This window comes from Natator depressus, chromosome 1, assembly GCF_965152275.1.
Source record: "Natator depressus isolate rNatDep1 chromosome 1, rNatDep2.hap1, whole genome shotgun sequence".
Taxonomy (NCBI): domain Eukaryota; kingdom Metazoa; phylum Chordata; order Testudines; family Cheloniidae; genus Natator; species Natator depressus.
The window spans coordinates 33,241,149-33,260,950 of NC_134234.1; the positions used below are offsets into that span (position 1 = coordinate 33,241,149).

The 19,802-nt window shown below is 43.8% G+C and overlaps 1 protein-coding gene and 1 long non-coding RNA gene across 3 annotated transcripts; one reads left to right on the top strand and one right to left on the bottom strand.

The window, feature by feature from the left end:
• The first annotated feature begins 2,592 nt into the window (after window positions 1-2,592).
• On the top strand, window positions 2,593-8,292 carry LOC141981620 (uncharacterized). 2 transcript variants are annotated; one of them, XR_012637862.1, is made up of 3 exons: window positions 2,593-3,152; window positions 3,701-3,909; window positions 8,125-8,292. It is a non-coding gene; the product is annotated as an uncharacterized LOC141981620 (long non-coding RNA). The 2 variants fall into 2 exon arrangements; XR_012637860.1 differs by having other exon boundaries at window positions 2,593-2,869.
• A 3,770-nt stretch (window positions 8,293-12,062) lies between these two features.
• MMP7 (matrix metallopeptidase 7) lies at window positions 12,063-18,321 on the bottom strand. The gene is made up of 6 exons (XM_074943260.1): window positions 18,201-18,321; window positions 15,953-16,176; window positions 15,701-15,849; window positions 13,437-13,562; window positions 12,820-12,981; window positions 12,063-12,168 (listed from the first exon to the last, which is right to left on the bottom strand). The coding sequence occupies exons 1-6, from the start codon at window positions 18,306-18,308 to the stop codon at window positions 12,146-12,148; spliced, it is 792 nt and encodes a 263-aa protein (XP_074799361.1). The 5' UTR covers window positions 18,309-18,321; the 3' UTR covers window positions 12,063-12,145.
• Window positions 18,322-19,802: the final 1,481 nt, after the last annotated feature.

A 19,802-nucleotide genomic window follows, 5' to 3' on the forward strand; every position in this document is an offset into this window, starting at 1 on the left:
TTTGAGATTTCAAATTTTGGTTTTTTTCCTATTTGGGGGAACCTCCCTCCCCAAATTTCAAAACTCTCTGTGAAATGGAATTACTACTCCCAACCCAGCTCCTGTGGAAGCCTTGGCCCAGGGCAGTCTGCTGGCAGACTATCCCAGAGCTAGGGACCCGGGAAACTCTGGGAGCTAGAGGTGCCAGGGAGCCACAAATTTGAGAGCCAGGACTCCCAGAGTTCCTGGCTCCCTGTCAGCCTGCCTAGAAGCCCATGATCTGCCAAGGAGCTGGGTGGGTGCACTGGCAGGACAACAAACAGGTTTCTAAGGATCCCTGCCTGGCTTCTGGAGAAATTTCATTAAAATTGAACTGTCTCTAAAATATTTTGACAAATCAGCAAATTTGGACAAAAAATTGGTTAATTCAAGTTCTTCCAACCAGCTGTAGTTGGAATCACTCTACTTTAGCATAGAAGAGATGGCTGTGCTAGGTGCATGATGTGATTGTCCCTTAGTTACCAACTTGCGGGGCTTTCTTGGCTGTAGGAGGGTGATGACCTCTTCGTTCGTTGGCCTTTGTCCTATTTGGCATCCTGGCCCACTTGACAAAAAGAAAATGGAAGGCCAATTTCACTGATCAGGTTAGACAGAGCTGGGTCACACTTCTGCTGCGCCTGCAAGACCCAAACCCCGAGGTTTCAATGGTAAGACCGACAGTGACTTATTTACTAAGGAAAAGGAATCTTCCTCCCAATGCCAGGGGAGCTCTGCTATTCCTGCCTGCTGTGGAGGCCCAAATTCTCCCCTCAGTTCATTACCTGCCCACTGAGTCAATTCCAGCCAGACTGGTCTATGGCTGCCTCACCAGAGTCCAGGATAGGTCATGGGTCTGACCCCAACAGGTCTCTGTTCCTGTCTCTCTGCACCCTGCCTCTCTAGAACAGAGGAGAGACCACAGCTATGCCTGGTGAAGCAGCTTTCATAGATATATCTGTTCCAAAAAGACATTGATGCTACCTCCAGGTTTCAGTGGAAGCTCTCCCCCCATTAGTCATTCCTGCATGTTTTCTGCCAATTACATCCAGGTGAATCCCTTTTTATCCTGGACTAGATGAGCAGTCAAGGAGATTAGTTCCATTTGAATGAACATAGCACTTGGTAGGGAACAATTAAATGGTGTGACCCTCTTTTTCAGGAATGCAGAGCTACGTTTCACCTCTGTGCCCCGTTTTTGGGACTGAAGAGGCTCCAAGCTGCAGTTAATGAGCACCTTGGTGGCACAGCCGAGCTGAAGCCTGAAGGGCTCCAGGTGGACATTTGCAGACACCTTGTGAGTGAGCTGTAGAACTGTATGTGATATTGACTGCAGTGGCTTGTTGTGGTGTAGAGGTGTGGGGGGATGTGTGATCGGTAATGTAAGTAACTGTAAGAGTAGGATATATGACTGAGGGTGATGGGAAATGTAAATCTGCCACAGATTCCCACTTTTCCCACTTCTACCCAGCCACCCGTTCTTTTTCTTATTTACCTGTGGTTCGTAAAAGCATGTGTTGGCCGTCAAAGCACACTTCTAGCCGGAGAGAGCTCATGTGTCCCTGATTTCCTCTCTGCCAAAGAGAATGCAGAGCTGCTGGAGAACTTGTACAAAACCACCATCACGTACTTCTACAGCAGCTGGGAAGAGATCCGGGCAGTTGTAGCCAAGTTAGCTGGTGAGAAATGATGCCCAGTGTCCCTTTTGGTATTCCTATTGAGGGAGACAGAAAAAATCTCACTGTGAATCACTGAGTTGCCATTAATCTCTCTGTACCTCAGCTTCCCACGCATAAATGGAGATATTAATATCCCTACCTCTCCAGTGTGGTGGTAGGAGGAATTCATTAGTTGCTATAAAGTGCTTCGGGATTGTTGCAGGGAAAGCATGGTGCAATCATTTAGTAGTAGAGGCTGAGACACTGTCACATAGGGTATGTTTACATTTTGAGCTGGGGGTATCATTCCCAGCTTGATGAGACATACCCGCACTAGTCCTGAGGGCTAAAAATAGAGAGTAGCCATGATGGCAGGAGCAGCAGGAGGGGCTAACCACCCCAAGTATGATCCCATCCAAACCCCAAAGTCTATTCTCAAGGTGGTTAGCTCCTCCCACTGCTTGTGCTGCCTTAGCTACATTCTATTTTTAACATGCTAGCTCAGTCAGAGCTAGTGTGGGCATGTCCCATTGAGCTGGGAATGATACCCCTACCTCAAAGTGCAGACCTACCGACAGCATTGTTCAGTGCTCCTTACTGCTACTTCATCATTCATGCAGCCCGCCTCCCCATAGTGCCTGCTGTTTCAGGTTCCTGGCCACACCACCTTGTCAAGGAAGAATTAGGTTCCTCCTCTTTGGCCCTGTGCCCTCTTCTCCCTAGCATACCCATGTGAGACAGGCAGGCATTGTGGCCTAAGTCATCTATCAGTCACCTTGTGAGATCCCCGCCTAGAACTCACTTATTCCTGGCCCCAGTCCTTTGCTCAGACCACTAGACCAGGACACTGTCCTAGTATGTCTCCAATAACTGACAGCAGTGGCAAGAGGAACACAGACTGTTTAAAGCAAATGGGTTTTATGTAAACATTCTTTTTAAAAAGTGTCTTTTATTCTCTTCAGTGTGGACTCTAAACTGCTCTAGCATCCTCTTGTCCACAGCTCATCCTTAGGCCCACAATAGGAGAAGCCAAAGACCTGTCTGGGAGCTGCTAAGATCACCGTGCACTCAGCAAGGGAAGGTGGTGTTGTTGTTGGTTTTTTTTTTTTTTTTTTACATTGTGTATTTAGGCATCATCCTGGAACACATGGACACCCAGCATATGAAATGGCTGGACCTGGAACAACTGCTGATCTGTAAGTAATAAATACAGCTGAAGTCCTGTTCATTAGTGAGTTATAAAGGAATTTAGCTGACAAGCAGCAGTAACCAATACCACTGGTGCAAAGTGCATCAGCCACATATTAAAGGACAGATTCACTCTTGCCCAGGAGAAGTCAGCTTTAGTTTTCCCTGAAGGAGGAAGCTGCAGCAGGTGTGATATGAGTCAGTGGATCTCCTGGCTGTCCTGGCAATGCCCCCTCCCCAACCAATGCTACCCACTCTTTGGGCTTCATTGGCTCCCTGTGGACTCCCCAGGTGAGAAGAAGTTGTAGCCACTTTCTGCTACCCCAAATTTCCCACCAGCAAATTTTCTTCCAGTAGGTGCCCTGTATCACGTATAAACCAGCTTGGACCTGGCCTCTGTTTAATTCCAGGTTTATTTGAGCTCAAGCAGTGGCTCCTGAATAGAGATGGAAAATAACTTAAAAGTGGAAGCTATTGAAACAATGGATCTTCTTCCATTTACAGCAAAGTGGATGAGTTTCTGGTAGAGTCTGGGTCTCCCCACAGTTTGGAGCATGGAAAAAGGGTCCCAGTGGAGGAACCTAAAGCTTTGTTTGTATTGGAGAGCTTCTGTAGCATGGTATTCAGAGGTAATAAGGCTCCAGCTATTTCAGGCACAGGTGACTATGAAAAGTGAGCCATATTCATCTCTCATCTATTTTCCATCCCAATAAGAGTACTGAGACCAGTTTCACATTTTTCCGTGTGATCATTCTGCTCAGGTACTTCAAGGTTCTGTGATTACTCTTAGCTGTGATTTGACAGTCTATTCACTAACACGTTGTCCTCTGTAATTTCAGCTTTCCAGGTCCTACAGAAAGACCCGAGTCCCACTGTCCAGCTGGTGGCAACTCCGGTCCTAAGTGACATCTGTCCTGGCAGAATGCTGGGGGAATGAAGCAGAAAGGAGACAAAGAGAACAAGGCTTTCCCGCTACCCAAAATTGGAACGAGAGAGAGGCAACTATAATACTGGCCAGTATTTGCCGTTGTCATACTGCTCAGATGCTGTAAGTGAGAGAAGAATCAGGCCCTGTAAAGTAAAATTTTGATTTTATTACTCAAATTATTAGTCATCAGAACATCTAGTCATTCTGATGGACATGCAGCCTCTGGACAAGCTCAGTGATAAGCATGTACTATTATATTGCTTGCTCAAGGGTTATTACTATAGTAACAGCCAAGTACTGGCCCAGATCCTCAAATACACCTGAGCTGTAGACTCTGGGGTGTTCTAAATTATGCTGTCTTGTTACAGACATTGCTGCACTGTAGCTTGCTGGAGCACACTGCACTTTGTCTGTGCCATCTTTTGTTTCCAGCTCACACCCCATATACTCGGGAGGGAAGCTAGGAGTTGGTGACATGCAGCTACACTGGCTGCACACTATGTATGCTAGCTCTCCATGTGTTAGGGATTTGCACATGCTGGGGGAATTCCTAGCTGCCCTCTTAGGACAGCTTCATGGCTACTTTGCCCTGCTCCACTGCAACATAGGGCAGCATGGCCCACTATCTGCAAAAAGGTGACTTTACAACTAACCCCTCCCCTATTTATGCACCTACACGTGATTGTTAGGCGTCTAAGTTTAGGTATTCAGGTTTGGAAATTTCAGTCACTTGGCATAAAGTTGTCTCATGTCAACCAAAGGACAAATATGCCTTAAACATCATTCCCCTTGTTTTTAAACCCTGCACCTCATTTTTATTCAGTTGGGGCTGGTCATGGGGATTAATATGACTAACTCAAGCTCAGTTTTCAAACTTGAGTGCCTAAAGTTAGACACTGGAAGCCATAATTGGGAATTCAAATATCTATTTTAGGCACCTCGTGCTGATAGAGATTTAAGTGCCTTAATCAACACTTCTGCAGGTGGCTATAATGGGTATTTAGGCATCTAACTGCAGATTTTGGTGCTTAACTTTAGTCACCCAGGGCCTTTGTACTTGTATTGCCCAATCCTACGAGTTGCTGAGTGTCCTCAAACTCCCACTGATGTTATAAGGATGCTCTGCCCTTCAGAGAAGGTGCTCGCAGATATAACTCATCCTCCAAAGTTAGCTACTATGATCCTCCACCTCATATAAAAAGGTCACTGAATGGTCAGGTTTCTAGTCTCCATCACCATGTCATTCTCCAGTTTACTGTCCCCCTGAGTTCAGGGCCTGTGAGGATTAGAATCATAGAATATCAGGGTTGGAAGGGACCCCAGAAGGTCATCTAGTCCAACCCCCTGCTCGAAGCAGGACCAATTCCCAGTTAAATCATCCCAGCCAGGGCTTTGTCAAGCCTGACCTTAAAAACCTCTAAGGAAGGAGATTCTACCACCTCCCTAGGTAACGCATTCCAGTGTTTCACCACCCTCTTAGTGAAAAAGTTTTTCCTAATATCCAATCTAAACCTCCCCCATTGCAACTTGAGACCATTACTCCTTGTCCTGTCGTCTGCTACCACTGAGAACAGTCTAGAGCCATCCTCTTTGGAACCCCCTTTCAGGTAGTTGAAAGCAGCTATCAAATCCCCCCTCATTCTTCTCTTCTGCAGACTAAACAATCCCAGCTCCCTCAGCCTCTCCTCATAAGTCATGTGCTCTAGACCCCTAATCATTTTTGTTGCCCTTCGCTGGACTCTCTCCAATTTATCCACATCCTTCTTGTAGTGTGGGGCCCAAAACTGGACACAGTACTCCAGATGAGGCCTCACCAGTGTCGAATAGAGGGGAACGATCACGTCCCTCGATCTGCTCGCTATGCCCCTACTTATACATCCCAAAATGCCATTGGCCTTCTTGGCAACAAGGGCACACTGCTGACTCATATCCAGCTTCTCGTCCACTGTCACCCCTAGGTCCTTTTCCGCAGAACTGCTGCCTAGCCATTCGGTCCCTAGTCTGTAGCGGTGCATTGGATTCTTCCATCCTAAGTGTAGGACCCTGCACTTATCCTTATTGAACCTCATCAGATTTCTTTTGGCCCAATCCTCCAATTTGTCTAGGTCCTTCTGTATCCTATCCCTCCCCTCCAGCGTATCTACCACTCCTCCCAGTTTAGTATCATCCGCAAATTTGAGAGTGCAATCCACACCATCCTCCAGATCATTTATGAAGATATTGAACAAAACCGGCCCCAGGACTGACCCCTGGGGCACTCCACTTGACACCGGCTGCCAACTAGACATGGAGCCATTGATCACTACCCGTTGAGCCCGACAATCTAGCCAGCTTTCTACCCACCTTATAGTGCATTCATCCAGCCCATAATTCCTTAACTTGCTGACAAGAATACTGTGGGAGACCGTGTCAAAAGCTTTGCTAAAGTCAAGAAACAATACATCCACTGCTTTCCCTTCATCCACAGAACCAGTAGTCTCATCTTAGAAGGCGATTAGATTAGTCAGGCATGACCTTGCCTTGGTGAATCCATGCTGACTGTTCCTGATCACTTTCCTCTCATGTAAGTGCTTCAGGATTGATTCTTTAAGGACCTGCTCCATGATTTTTCCAGGGACTGAGGTGAGGCTGACTGGCCTGTAGTTCCCAGGATCCTCCTTCTTCCCTTTTTTAAAGATTGGCACTACATTAGCCTTTTTCCAGTCATCCGGGACTTCCCCCGTTCGCCACAAGTTTTCAAAGATAATGGCCAAGGGCTCTGCAATCACAGCCGCCAATTCCTTCAGCACTCTCGGATGCAACTCGTCCGGCCCCATGGACTTGTGCACGTCCAGCTTTTCTAAATAGTCCCTAACCACCTCTATCTCCACAGAGGGCTGGCCATCTCTTCCCCATTCTGTGATGCCCAGCGCAGCAGTCTGGGAGCTGACCTTGTTAGTGAAAACAGAGGCAAAAAAAGCATTGAGTACATTAGCTTTTTCCACATCCTCTGTCACTAGGTTGCCTCCCTCATTCAGTAAGGGGCCCACACTTTCCTTGGCTTTCTTCTTGTTGCCAACATACCTGAAGAAACCCTTCTTGTTACTCTTGACATCTCTTGCTAGCTGCAGCTCCAGGTGCGATTTGGCCCTCCTGATATCTTTCCTACATGCCCGAGCAATATTTTTATACTCTTCCCTGGTCATATGTCCAACCTTCCACTTCTTGTAAGCTTCTTTTTTATGTTTAAGATCCGCTAGGATTTCACCATTAAGCCAAGCTGGTCGCCTGCCATGTTTACTATTCTTTCGACTCATCGGGATGGTTTGTCCCTGTAACCTCAACAGGGATTCCTTGAAATACAGCCAGCTCTCCTGGACTCCCTTCCCCTTCATGTTAGTCCCCCTGGGGATCCTGGCCATCTGTTCCCTGAGGGAGTCGAAGTCTGCTTTCCTGAAGTCCAGGGTCCGTATCCTGCTGCTTACCTTTCTTCCCTGCGTCAGGATCCTGAACTCAACCAACTCATGGTCACTGCCTCCCAGATTCCCATCCACTTTTGCTTCCCCCCACTAATTCTACCCGGTTTGTGAGCAGCAGGTCAAGAAAAGCACCCCCCCTAGTTGGCTCCCCTAGTACTTGCGCCAGGAAATTGTCCCCTACGCTTTCCAAAAACTTCCTGGATTGTCTATGCACCGCTGTATTGCTCTCCCAGCAGATATCAAGAAAATTAAAGTCACCCATGAGAATCAGGGCATGCGATCTAGTAGCTTCCGTGAGTTGCTGGAAGAAAGCCTCATCCCCCTGGTCCGGTGGTCTATAGCAGACTCCCACCACTACATCACTCTTGTTGCACACACTTCTAAACTTAATCCAGAGACACTCAGGTTTTTCCACAGTTTCGTACCAGAGCTCTGAGCAGTCATACTGCTCCCTTACATACAGTGCTACTCCCCCACCTTTTCTGCCCTGCCTGTCCTTCCTGAACAGTTTATAACCATCCATGACAGTACTCCAGTCATGTGAGTTATCCCACCAAGTCTCTGATTCACCAGGCACCAGTTAGCAGAGGAGGGCGAAAGGCAAAGGGCGTCTGGGATGTCATTGCTCATAATTCTCAATGGGGAGACAATGTTCCTGTAACAGTTGAATATCAATAGAGACTCCTGTTGAATTGACACATTCTGCTAATTCAAAAGCAACTATATTAAGTAATATGGGTTCTTGTAGGGTTTCCTGTTTTGGTGATTGCAGCTTATTCCCAGTCCATGTGATCATATTGTTGTTCCCTAGTATTCTCCACTCTGTGTATTAAGGGGCACTGTACAATACTGATGACTCTTCACATTTTTTTTTCAGGTGCTGGCCATGTATCTCACAAACAAGGTCCTATGCAGATAACCCAGCCCCAGCTTTTGTATTTACTGTGCACACATTTCCTACTAAACTGTTTGAAGTATCTGTTTCAATTGCTCAGAGGCCTGATTTCTTCTTCCATTGTGGGGCTTCCTGCATGTCCACTGTAACCATGATGTAGACGCTTCCTCCCTTGCCCTTTCTCCATGGAGATGGACGAAAACTTCAGCCCAGTGCCTCTTTGGGGTCGCTAACCACTCTTCCGGGATCCACACAAAGCTAGATCTAATCCCTATAGTTAGTGATCTGGGGTCTGGTTCTTAATCATATCCTCTTCTTTGTCTTTCTGGGAATTCAGTATTGCTGATGAATTCTGGGTTGTAAGTGGAATAGACTGTGTTCTGGTGAAATTATATGGTAATTTCAGTGTGAGATGTTAATTTTGATATAAAAAATATCCTCCCCCCTGTCTAGCCTATTTCTGGGTCAGAAGGCTATCTGTGAACTCTGTCTGTTTACTTACAGACTTAGGATAGGTTTCAGAGTGGTAGCCGTGTTAGTCTGTATCAGCAAAAAGAACGAGGAGTACTTGTGGCACCTTAGAGACTAACCAATTTATTTGAGCATAAGCTTTTGTGGGCTAAAACCCACTTCATCGGATGCATGCAGTAGAAAATACAGTAGGAAGATGTGTGTATATACACAGAGAACATGGAAAAAATGGGTGTTGCCATACCAACTGTAACAAGACTAATTAATTAAGGTGGGCTGTTATCAGCAGGAGGAAAAAAACTTTTGTAGTGATAATCAGGATGGCCCATTTCAAACAGTTGACAAGAAGGTGTGAGTAACAATAGGGGAAAAATTAGCATGGGGAAATAGTTTTACTTTGTGTAATGTCCCATCCACTCCCAGTCTTTATTCAAGCCTAATTTAATGGGATAAGTGCCTGTAATAGTGTGTGAGGGAAGGCATCTCTGCTTTTCTAAGCCAAGTCCCTGTTTGTGCACTGCAAGACTTTATCAGAGAGGAACCATTGGATTTCCTAGCTTCCCACACTGCACTACAAGAGAATGACTGACTGTCATTGAATATCTCTGATAGGGTATGTCCTGCTGTGCTCACTGGTCTTGTGACTTCTCCGTATCAAGGACCAGCTCATTTTGTTCATAATTCACATTGGACTAGACCTGGGTGAAGGCTGGAGGGTCAATTCATTGTGGGGCTCACCAGTTAAACTCCACAGTTTAGAGAATCATGGAAATGTAGGGCTGGAAGGGACCTAGAAAGATCATCTAGTCCAGCAGTATACTGAGACCATCTCTGGCAGCTGTTTGTCTAATGGGTTCTTAAAAAAACCTCCAATCATGGGGATTCCATAACCTCCCTTTTGAAGCCTATTCCAGAGCTTAACAATCTTTATAGTTAGTTAGAAAGTTTTTCCTAATATCTAACCTAAATCTCCCTTCCTGCAGATTAAGCTGATTTCCTACTTTCAGTGCACATGGAGAACAGTTGATCAGGGTCCTCTTTATAACAGTCCTTAACATATTTGAGGGTTTGGCCATATGAGGGTTTGGCTAAGATAAAGAGGCACCTGGAGGAGGGAAAGGAGATTACAGAGGTATGTGTGTAGCTTTCTTGGGGTGCCAGGGCTCTGAGTCACCTTTTTACCCATCCAGCAAGAGGAAGATTTTCTCATGCTTGGCTAGATATCTGCTCCCTAACACCACCAGTCTGTTAGCCATCCTACCAATTTCCTTAGGGCTCTGCTAGCCCTTGCTTTGACTTGCATGGTAGCAGTAGGTGCACCGCAGCCCCCAAGTCCCGCTGAAAGTGTCCCCCTGTAGCAGCAGGTTCCTGTCACAGGACACTCACAGAAATTACCAGGTTAGCTGTCCCCAAGGGAACAGAATCCAAACAGCTTGATTGGTACAGCTTAGGATCAGATTTTTTTTTATAACATCACAGCACTGAGATATATGTATAGTGAAATAATCCTAAATTTATTATCAAAGGTTAAGATTTAAGAGATATTGAGTCAGGATAGTGGAAACAGAACTGGTTACATACAAAATGAAAATCATAACATGCTGCTTGGAGTCTAAATTTAACATTTACAGGCTAAAATCCATGATTACAGCAGTTTCTCATCTAAAGCAATCTCCCAGCATCATTAACCAACATGCCTGGAATCCAACTTTCATGAGGAAGGAAAAAGGCTTTTTGCATGCACGGGAGGATAAACAAGGTGATTTTTGCCTCCATTGATTTTGTCCTCTGAGTCAGAGTGACACTTGTGGAGTCTTTCCTTGAGTGCTGGCTCCAAACTATCTTCACTTACTCCTGTTGTCTGTTTTGCATGTGGAGCCTTCCATCGTGTGGGCTTACAAAGCTTCTTTTACATGTGAACTTAAGCAGATAGGTGAATCCACATCCCTTTGTGTGGCAACCCTGTTTGACAACCCTGCCTGGGCCACAGTCTCTAAGACATATTTTCAGTACATATACGTAACGCCTTAAATTTCATCTGTACATACATCTCACAAGAATTAGGAGGATCAGTATGATGTAAGCTTTTACTAGACATGTCACAGGTCCCTTGTGGGACATGAAAGCAGCATCTTAGTTGTAATGAGCTTGTCAGGCCTGATGGGAGTTGGTGACATACAGTAGTGAAACCGTTGCCAGCTGGCACCAATGGGCCTGTTAGAAGTCAGGACCTGCAGCTGTGCCTGCCCAGTCACCAGGCAGCCAATGAGCACAGCAGAACCACCTGATTGGCTAAAGCAGTCAGGTGGCTTGCTTTTAAGTCCAGCAGCTGCAGAGGATCAATGTACATGCCCACAAATTCTGTGCCTCCCTGTGCTCGCCTCACTCCAAGCCATGCTCCTGACTTGCTTTGGAACTGCTCCAACCTAGACCCTGTCCTGCACCCAGCCTCACTCCAGGCTAGACCCTGCCCTGCACCTTGTTCCTGTCCTGTCCCAGTCTTGCTCCTGCCTTGATACCTACCTTGGTACCCTGCTCCTGACTCCATTGAATCCGGTTCTGATGCTCAGCCCTGGTTCTGGTTCTGACTCAACTCTTGGCGATGGCATTTGGACTCTGCCTTCAGTTCTGACCTTTGGCTCTGATCCCTGGCTCTGACTCCGCCTTGGGCTCTGGCATTTGGACTCTGACTAGGACTGACTGCTGCTCTGACCACTAGGCCTGACTGCCTATGACCCAGTCTCTGTGTCACAATGTGTGATTACTTTCCTGAAGGGTGACTCAGCTTTCAAACATTTGGGATTGCTGCCATAGGCTATTTCCTGAGGCCTTTACTCTTTTTTTTATCTTGTCCTGACTTCCACAGGAGCCTGACTGAGTAAGGAGGAGATAAAAATGGAGTGGATGGGGTACTATAATTTTGATCTCCATATTTAAATACTTGAGAAGCATTCAAGTTCTGCAGTGAGTGAGGCCATATCCCCTAAGTGCCTAAACAGAACTTGCCTCTCAGATCTCCATGGGATTTGGGGGTGGAGGGAAAGACCCTCTGTTTGGGGATCCAACCCTTCTGGTGCTGAAGCGGGGATTGGTTGTGTACACTGCATCATCTTACATCCTTCTGCGGGGCCCTGTGGAGGGTACTCTGAGTCTGGGTATGTACAGGGCAGGGAGCGGAAGAAGGGAGTGGGCTGGGAACAAGGAGCCTAAACTATGGAGTTAGAGGCACTTCAAGCACCCAACTGAGAATTTTGTCCTGTGTATATGTATTGTACATACAGGAGTCACTGAACCCATCAGTGAAATGCAGCCCACCTGAGTTTAGGACAGAATGTAGGATGGCAGAATAGTGCTGAGAGAATTTTTATTTTCACAGAAACTACTGAATAAATTTAAAGAGGTTTTCAAATCTCAGTAAATGTAACGGAGCAGAAATTGCTCTTCAAACATTTGCCATTTTAATTCATGGAAGAAATAAAACGAAACATTTCTGGTGTGAATTCTTCATTCTTTTTAAACACACCAGGGTTCTTTAGAAGTTTTCACGTTTGCGGCCTGTGGAATAGAAATATGGAAACATTAAGGTATTTGTTTAAGAGACAAAATACAGAGAAATATGTACCACGATCGGTGTCCCTTTGTGAAGTATTCCATAGAAGGGAATGTCCACACACAGGTGCCGCGGGCAAGATTTGCTCATTGGTTTAGGGCACGGTTTTGCCACTGTAACACACAGTGAGTAGTACCTCACTCCATGAGCTGTGAAGTGAGGGCCAGATTCTGCCATACTTACATTGAGCAATCTCTCATTCAGCAAGTAGTCCTACTGACTTCAATGGCCTGTTTGGCAGAGCAAGGTACTACTCAGTAGTAGAAGGTTAGCAGAATGTCATCCTCATTGATTTCTGCAAGGCACTGGTGTTTAGGGAACCCATAGTCTGGCAGGATCTCCAACTCCATTAGCAATATGGAGACTCCATTGCTCTCAGACTCCAGAAAGGGTAGGTGGGAGGTATAAAGTGAATTATGTTGTCTTGGTCTAAATTTTGATACCCTTACATTGAATAGTACCTTACGCTGAGAGTAGGCCATTCAAATCAGTGGGCTGTTTGGTGAGTAAGGTACTTCTCAGTGTAAAGTGTGGCAAAATCTGTCCCTTTGTTGGTAATTTTTTATATCAAAATTAACATCTCACACTGAAATTACCATATAATTTCTGAATTCCTCGTTTGTCATCAGCTGGAAGGCTGAAGGTGTTTGGGTCCCAGTAGCGATAGATAGGATACATCAGAGCACCTTGAACATTTGAATGACCCAGTCCCAAAGAATGACCAAATTCATGTGCAGCAACAAGGAACAAATTTGTTCCTAAAATATAGAAAAAAGGAAAAAATAGTTAACATATAATGGAATAGAGCATCACAAGCAGGGCAATTCGCATCTTTCTTTCCATTGTGATGAAATCCAATAAGTTTAATTTATTTTTACCTGCTCTCCCATTTAATTACAATATGTATGTCCACATGTTTTAGGAAGAATATTGCTGAGCCCAGGAAAGGGAGTCAGGAAACCTGAAATCTGTTCCCGACTCACCTTTTGGCAATTGTTTTGGGCTCACCTTTTGATCATGAGCAAATCACTTAAACCTTCTGTGCCTCATCTACAAAAAGAGGATAATATTACTTGCCCACCTTTGTAAATTGCTTTGAGCTCCGCAGGCCCTATATGCCTATTATGGTAGGTAAATATAAGTATGTTGCAAAGATCAGGGTTTTGTTTAGAAGGAGCTGAAATTGTTGTGATAGGTACATGGAATACTTTACCTATATGATCTTGTGACCACTTCTCACCCTCATCAAAGTGAGCATCTCCTCCTAACCCTGAGCCAGGTGCAAATGCATGGGCCAGTGTTCCCCCTCTTCCATCAAAGGGGGATAAGTCGCCATGTGCTGCATGTGAAAAGAAATGAATATGTCGTCAATTGGCAGAATGATGCATTTTAAACATTGAATTCTACATCTTGAAGTTTAGAGTTTGCTTTTATTAATTGTAGATTACATTACATTATAAATTACTCTAAAACAATGTTAAGGTTGCAAAGTCAAGCACTCAAAAGGTAGGAAATGCCATACTTAAGATTGCCTATGCAATGAATTCAGCTCCTGTGTGTACATTATGGTACCGTTTTTAATTACATGATTGTATACTATTTTTTCCCCACAGGACCTCTGTGTTATTGAGGACATGTCCTCAGAAATGGCTGAATCAGCTTATCGAAACTACAAAAAAGTTCAGCCTGAGGCTGACACCCAGCAAGAAAATGTCTGAATGGTTTAAGTTTTGCAAAGTTATAAGCATCTGAAGGTCCTATAATGGACAGTTTCGGGCAATGATAATTATAGATAATGCCATCTGCACCACTTGTAATACATGAAGTGAATGATATCAGTAACCACAGCTTTGAAAAACTGAGCATCTCACTTGGTACACTGGTTTGGTGTATCTTTTGTTAGATTCTCCTATAACAGTGTGTGGGATGTCCAGACCCTTATCCAGAGGTTGGCTGGAAAAGGTTGACTCTCCTCCTCTGCCTATAAGAAGGGCTACAATTTCTTGCTGGAGTGCAAGGATTTTCAGGATAGTTGTGAAAAATTCATCACCTGGAAGACACTGTAAGATTACTGTGTTATTGGATGTTTGGGGATGAATCTCTAAGGGATTGGCTACACTTAGAATGCTGCAGCTGTGCCACTGTAGCGCTTCAGTGGAGACGTGACCGATGCCGATGGAAGAGGTTCTCCCATCAGCGTAGGTACTCTGCCTCCCCAAGAGGCAGTAGCTAGAGCTCTGCATGGGTACAAATTTATATCTGCCGATGCGGCTATTTGCGGATATAAATCGGTATCCGCGGAAGGGCAGGGCTCTCCCGGGAACTGCAGTGGCGAAAGGAGCAGAACATGGGGCCGCCGCTCCCAGGAGCCAGCGGGGCACCAGCAGCTGGTTGCACTCTTGTGTTCAAGTGGCACCCTCCTCTCCCCCCCCGAGACAGGAGACGCAGAGAGCGGCGTGGAAGGGACAGAGGCAGGGCTGGGGGTGGTACAGCCACGCTGGAGGAGCTGCCGGTGTGGGGCGCTGGCTCCTGGGAACAGCGGCCCCATGTTCTGCTCCTTTCACCGCTGCGGTTCCCGGGAGAGCCCTGCGGTTCCGCAGATGCCTGATTTATATCCACAGATATAAATTTGTATCCACACAGGGCTCTAGCGGTAGCTAGGTCAATCGGAGAATTCTCCTGTTAACCTAACACTGGTCTACAATGGTCAGAATAGCTGTCTCTCACAGCACTGAGGGACATAGCTATACCAAAGCAAGTACCTAGTGTAGACAAGGCCTAAGAGGAGAACTAGCACTGAGATGGGAACCAGGGTGCGTGTGTGTTTGTGTGGGTGTGCATTTGTTCTTCCTCTTTCAGACTTCTTGGAAGTGAGACACTCTTTAGACCTGTGCCTTGGGCATGGCTAAAACATACCACACCCTGTGCCTCTGCTTTGGACTACAGTGGAAAGAAGCCTTGCTGTATTTGTGTTTGGCTCTAAAAAGGCAAAAAATCTATGTTTCTGTTTTACAATGAGGCATGTGACCAAGATGTCTAAACCCCACACAGGCATGCAGAATCCTTGCTTGCTCACAAATAGGAGTAATGTTCATGGCAGAGGAGTATGTTTACAATCAAATAAGAAGATATTATTTTCCTCATTTTACAGTTCAAATTCCCAAGGGATTTTTGTGATGGTTGGTCAGTTAACACTGATACCAATATAATATAAAAGAATATTGATAGCAAATATAATATAAATATTTATATTTGTTATCAATGTTATATATAAAATCAATGCCTCCCTTGAGAGGCTGCTATACTGACCATATATTTTATCTCACAGAACAAGATAAAAATTGGATAAACTGAGAATGAAAATATTTGTTCACTCTTCAATCTTTGGCTACGAAAACGTGTAAGCTTTCAAAGCATAGCTTGAGCTTTAAATAAAATGTAATTCATGGATTCTTAAAAATCCAGCAGCAGCCTCACCACCATGTGCAAAACGAATCAGGATATCTGCTTCTCTCCCGGCAACTTTTTGAAACTTCAGCGGAGTCACATCACTCCACACCTTAAAAGCCTTTTGTATTGCTTTCTCCACCATAAAACGAGGCAGATCAGGTGTATAGTTAAGGATCCTTTTGGCAACACAAGAAAATAAAATATTGTCATTTTAAAGTATGGAATAATATGGCATCATTAAAAGAAAACAAAATACACAAAAAGTGAAATATAACCAACCTGTAAGTCAATAAATTCTTCCTCCATCTTGGATTTCCTGGAAATGTGCTGTAATCTAATACATCGGGGATGCCACACCTTGGCTGATCCATCATTTCCTCCGTTTCTGAATTAAATTTTCCTGTTACAGTCAGGTGGAAAAATTTCTGCATCTCTTTAATTTTCTCTTCTAAGGTACGGCCACCTGCTTTATTAATGGATGGAAAGAACCTGTCAAGGTAATTCTGAAAATAAAAAGAAACATTAGACTCAGGGTGTATCTCCAGTTGTGTTTTTCTTACACCTTTAAGAATCAGCTTGTCAACCACTATGAGACCCAGATGATCCTTGCGTATACTTATACTACTGCACCCATAGAAACCCACATAGAAAAATCTGTCATAACAGGGAAACAATGTAGACAGATAGGAGGGCACTTTTCCAATATATGTGAACAAAGTAAAAATGTAGATTGATGTTAAAATATTCACTACCTTTCTCCTTTGAGAATTGCGTACTTACTTCATCTTACTTCACATCCCTATGCGTCAGGGCTCTATTCTGGTTTCTCTTATGAAATACACGAAGGGGTTCTGTGCAGCTATCGGTTACAGTATTACTTGTAAATGTCCAGGGGGTCTGATTCTCATTTACACTAAGGACCTTTCATAATACCAGACTGGCAGTGTAAAGGGACATTAAAATGAGTGTAAATTTATACCCATTTTCAGATCCCTTTACATTACAAAGTGGTGTAAAAAGGTGTAAATGAGAAATGGATGCCTAGGTTCTTATGCCTGGAAAGGTTCATGCACAAGCAGTTACTCAAATGCAGGGCTTATGATTCCTTACAAATGAACATCATAAGATGTCATTTGCAACTAGGTTCTCAATGAACTTCTTAAAAAGGAACAATTAGACGATCAATCACTAATGTGCAAAGAGGGAGAGTTTTAATTAAAAAAAAAAAGCACTATACACTTGACCTGGGATATATGGACTTCCCAGAAAATTATCGGGAACCAAGCAGTATTTTTGGCTTGAAAATAGATAAGAGTAAGAGGAGGTGGACAGTAGGATCAAAGGATCATATTGTTTGTACTTAATAAAAAATAATAATAAATCATCATTCATTGTGACAATTTTTGATAAACATTACTGTGAAATCATCCTGTACCTTTTTATATGATGGGTCTTACCAGAAGGAGAGGGTTTGTGAGAACTGTGGACTCCTCAAGGATATTTTTCAGCATAAGTTTTACTCCACAATAAGTTGAAATCACCTATCCTAAAACTCCCCCAACATTTTATTTGTGGTGGTGGTGTTACTTTATACTCTAATCATGGATAATTATAACATCTTTTTTTCACACTTCAGTCTACCACTTTCAAGTGCTCTGAAACAGCCTTTCATCTCTCCATAATACAGATTAAATACACAGAGGAAGCCTTGCCCAATAATAGCAAGACACTGAAGCAAGTGGTCCTGTTTATTTTAATGGGAGTTCACTGGGCATTAGAATCTAGAGAATAATCCAACCAGTGTGGTGTATATAATTAGTCTTGCCTCTTCTCAAAGAAATATGAGCACTGGATACAACTATGGTTAGATGCATCTAAAATAGTCTAGTCCATTATTTTATTTTTATCTTACTGAACTATTATATATATGTATAATACACACCCACACGTACATCAAATTAATCCTTAATTTGGCCCATTGGTTTTAGAGACTTCATTTTCTTAGAATTTATTTCATATATATATAATTATTGTAAGCTCCTTTGAAAGTCCCACTAGATGACTGTCCGTATCTTTAGATACCTAAATATCTTTAATACCTGGCCCTAATTCACTTTTGCAATTTCACTTAGGGGCTTTCAAAATTTTTACTTTATGCCTTCTAGTTTTTGTGAACTGACTTGTAACAACTACATAACACCAAGGTAAAAATAAAATGATGTCACATGCTCTCTGGAAAGAAATATTATAATTAGGATTCAGAGTAGCAGCCGTGTTAGTCTGTATTCGCAAAAAGAAAAGGAGTACTTGTGGCACCTTAGAGACTAACAAATTTATTTGAGCATAAGTTTTCATGAGCTACAGTTCACTTCATCGGATGCATTCAGCTGTAGCTCACGAAAGCTTATGCTCAAATAAATTTGTTAGTCTCTAAGGTGCCATAAGTACTCCTTTTCTTTTTGCGAATAATTAGGATGTAAACGCAGCATATTCACAGTTCACCCTTACAGCCCCACTCACGACATACCTGTAAACGCTTCAGGTCTTCAGAGCTCGGTGGCGCTGTCTTAAGCGGAACCGGGAGAGCAAGACTTCCAGGCAGGAACAGTGCAGCACAGAGTAGGATGTATCTCATAGTGTTATCAAATGATCTCTGCTAAAAAGAGAAAATCTTAGGTCTTCTGTGTCTAATGATCACAGCTATAATGCTTATATAGGCCCTTACTGCCACGTGTGGTAATAGATTGCTTGAGTCATTTTTAGGCTTCCTCTGTGGTTTTGTTATTTTTGGTAACAATTCTAAAGTGTCTTTATTCCAAAATGTAAATGAAGAAACATTAACTAAATCTTTTTGTTGACAGCACAGCTGATGTCACACTGACGGAGCAGGCAGCCAACTTTCTTTATCTCCCCGTTCATGGGATTCAGGTGCTAAAACCACAGGGGCACAGGGAAGTTAGCTTTCTTAACGTCAGTCAATAAATATGCTTAGCGTACAATCTCAGCTTCCCAAAATTTCCTTCGTGCCATTAACACACATTGCAACACTCTTCTGGCTTGATACTCTGCATGTATTGATGGACTGTGGAGGACGTGACTAAATGAGTGTTAGTGCCATGTGAGTGAAATCACTTAAAACTACATACTTTGTGATACCCGCCACTGTAAAAGTTTCTGTTTAAGTTTTCTGGCCCAAATTCTGATGTCAGTTACCTTGAAGTTATTGAAAATCCAGAGTAAATTTACTGAAGTTAGTGAGGTGTTTCCAGATTTGAGATCAGAATCTGGCCCCTTCTATACGTAGGAAGGTTATGGGGCATCTCAATGTCTTTTTCCTTCAAATCTGGTGGGCTCTGATGAGCCAATCTCTATAATGGATTATAAAATAAAGGGGCTAGAACTATCCTATGGTATGCATGTGAAAAAAACAGATGCTTATATGAAAGAGTAAGGAGCCATACTCAGTTACGCAGGTGCAGCCTTGTGGATTTCAGTGAGGTAGCAGTAGTGTAAATGAGAGCAGAGCTGGGCAAAAGCCGTTTATCTGGTCTACGGAGCCACATTCTGGCCTCTTTTGCACTCCATGGAATTCTACAGAAAACAATGGATTTATTGCACAGGGTACTTCTGTGTTTCACAGTGGGACTACTCACATGCATAAAGTTAAGTATATATAACTGTAGGAGAGAGGCCTTAGGGCCCAGTTCTACTCTGACTGAAGTTAATAGAAAGACTCCTGGGCCTGAGCTGTGCTTTGGCACAATTGAGAAAGGGATGATAGGTAAAAGATGGAAGTCCACCACTTTGTGTTCTGCCAATCTTGGACTATCAGGGGCATGATCTGGTTCCTCATATAAATCAGAGAAATTCCAAGGTCATTATCAGCTAACACTAGTTAGAGCAGCCCCCAGGCTGCTCTAACCTGGGCAAGGGCCAAAGCTGAACCAGAGAATCAGGGAGCCATAACCAGCTCACTAACACCCCCTCACTCTGCTGCGCTCAACAGAAACTGGGCAATGCAGCAAGTCTGGCCCCAAATCAGGAAATTTCAACCTCAGAGGTGAAAGTTATTGAAATATTGAAAACTATAGGATGTTAGACTAAAAGTTCTTGTGTAATATTAATTCTT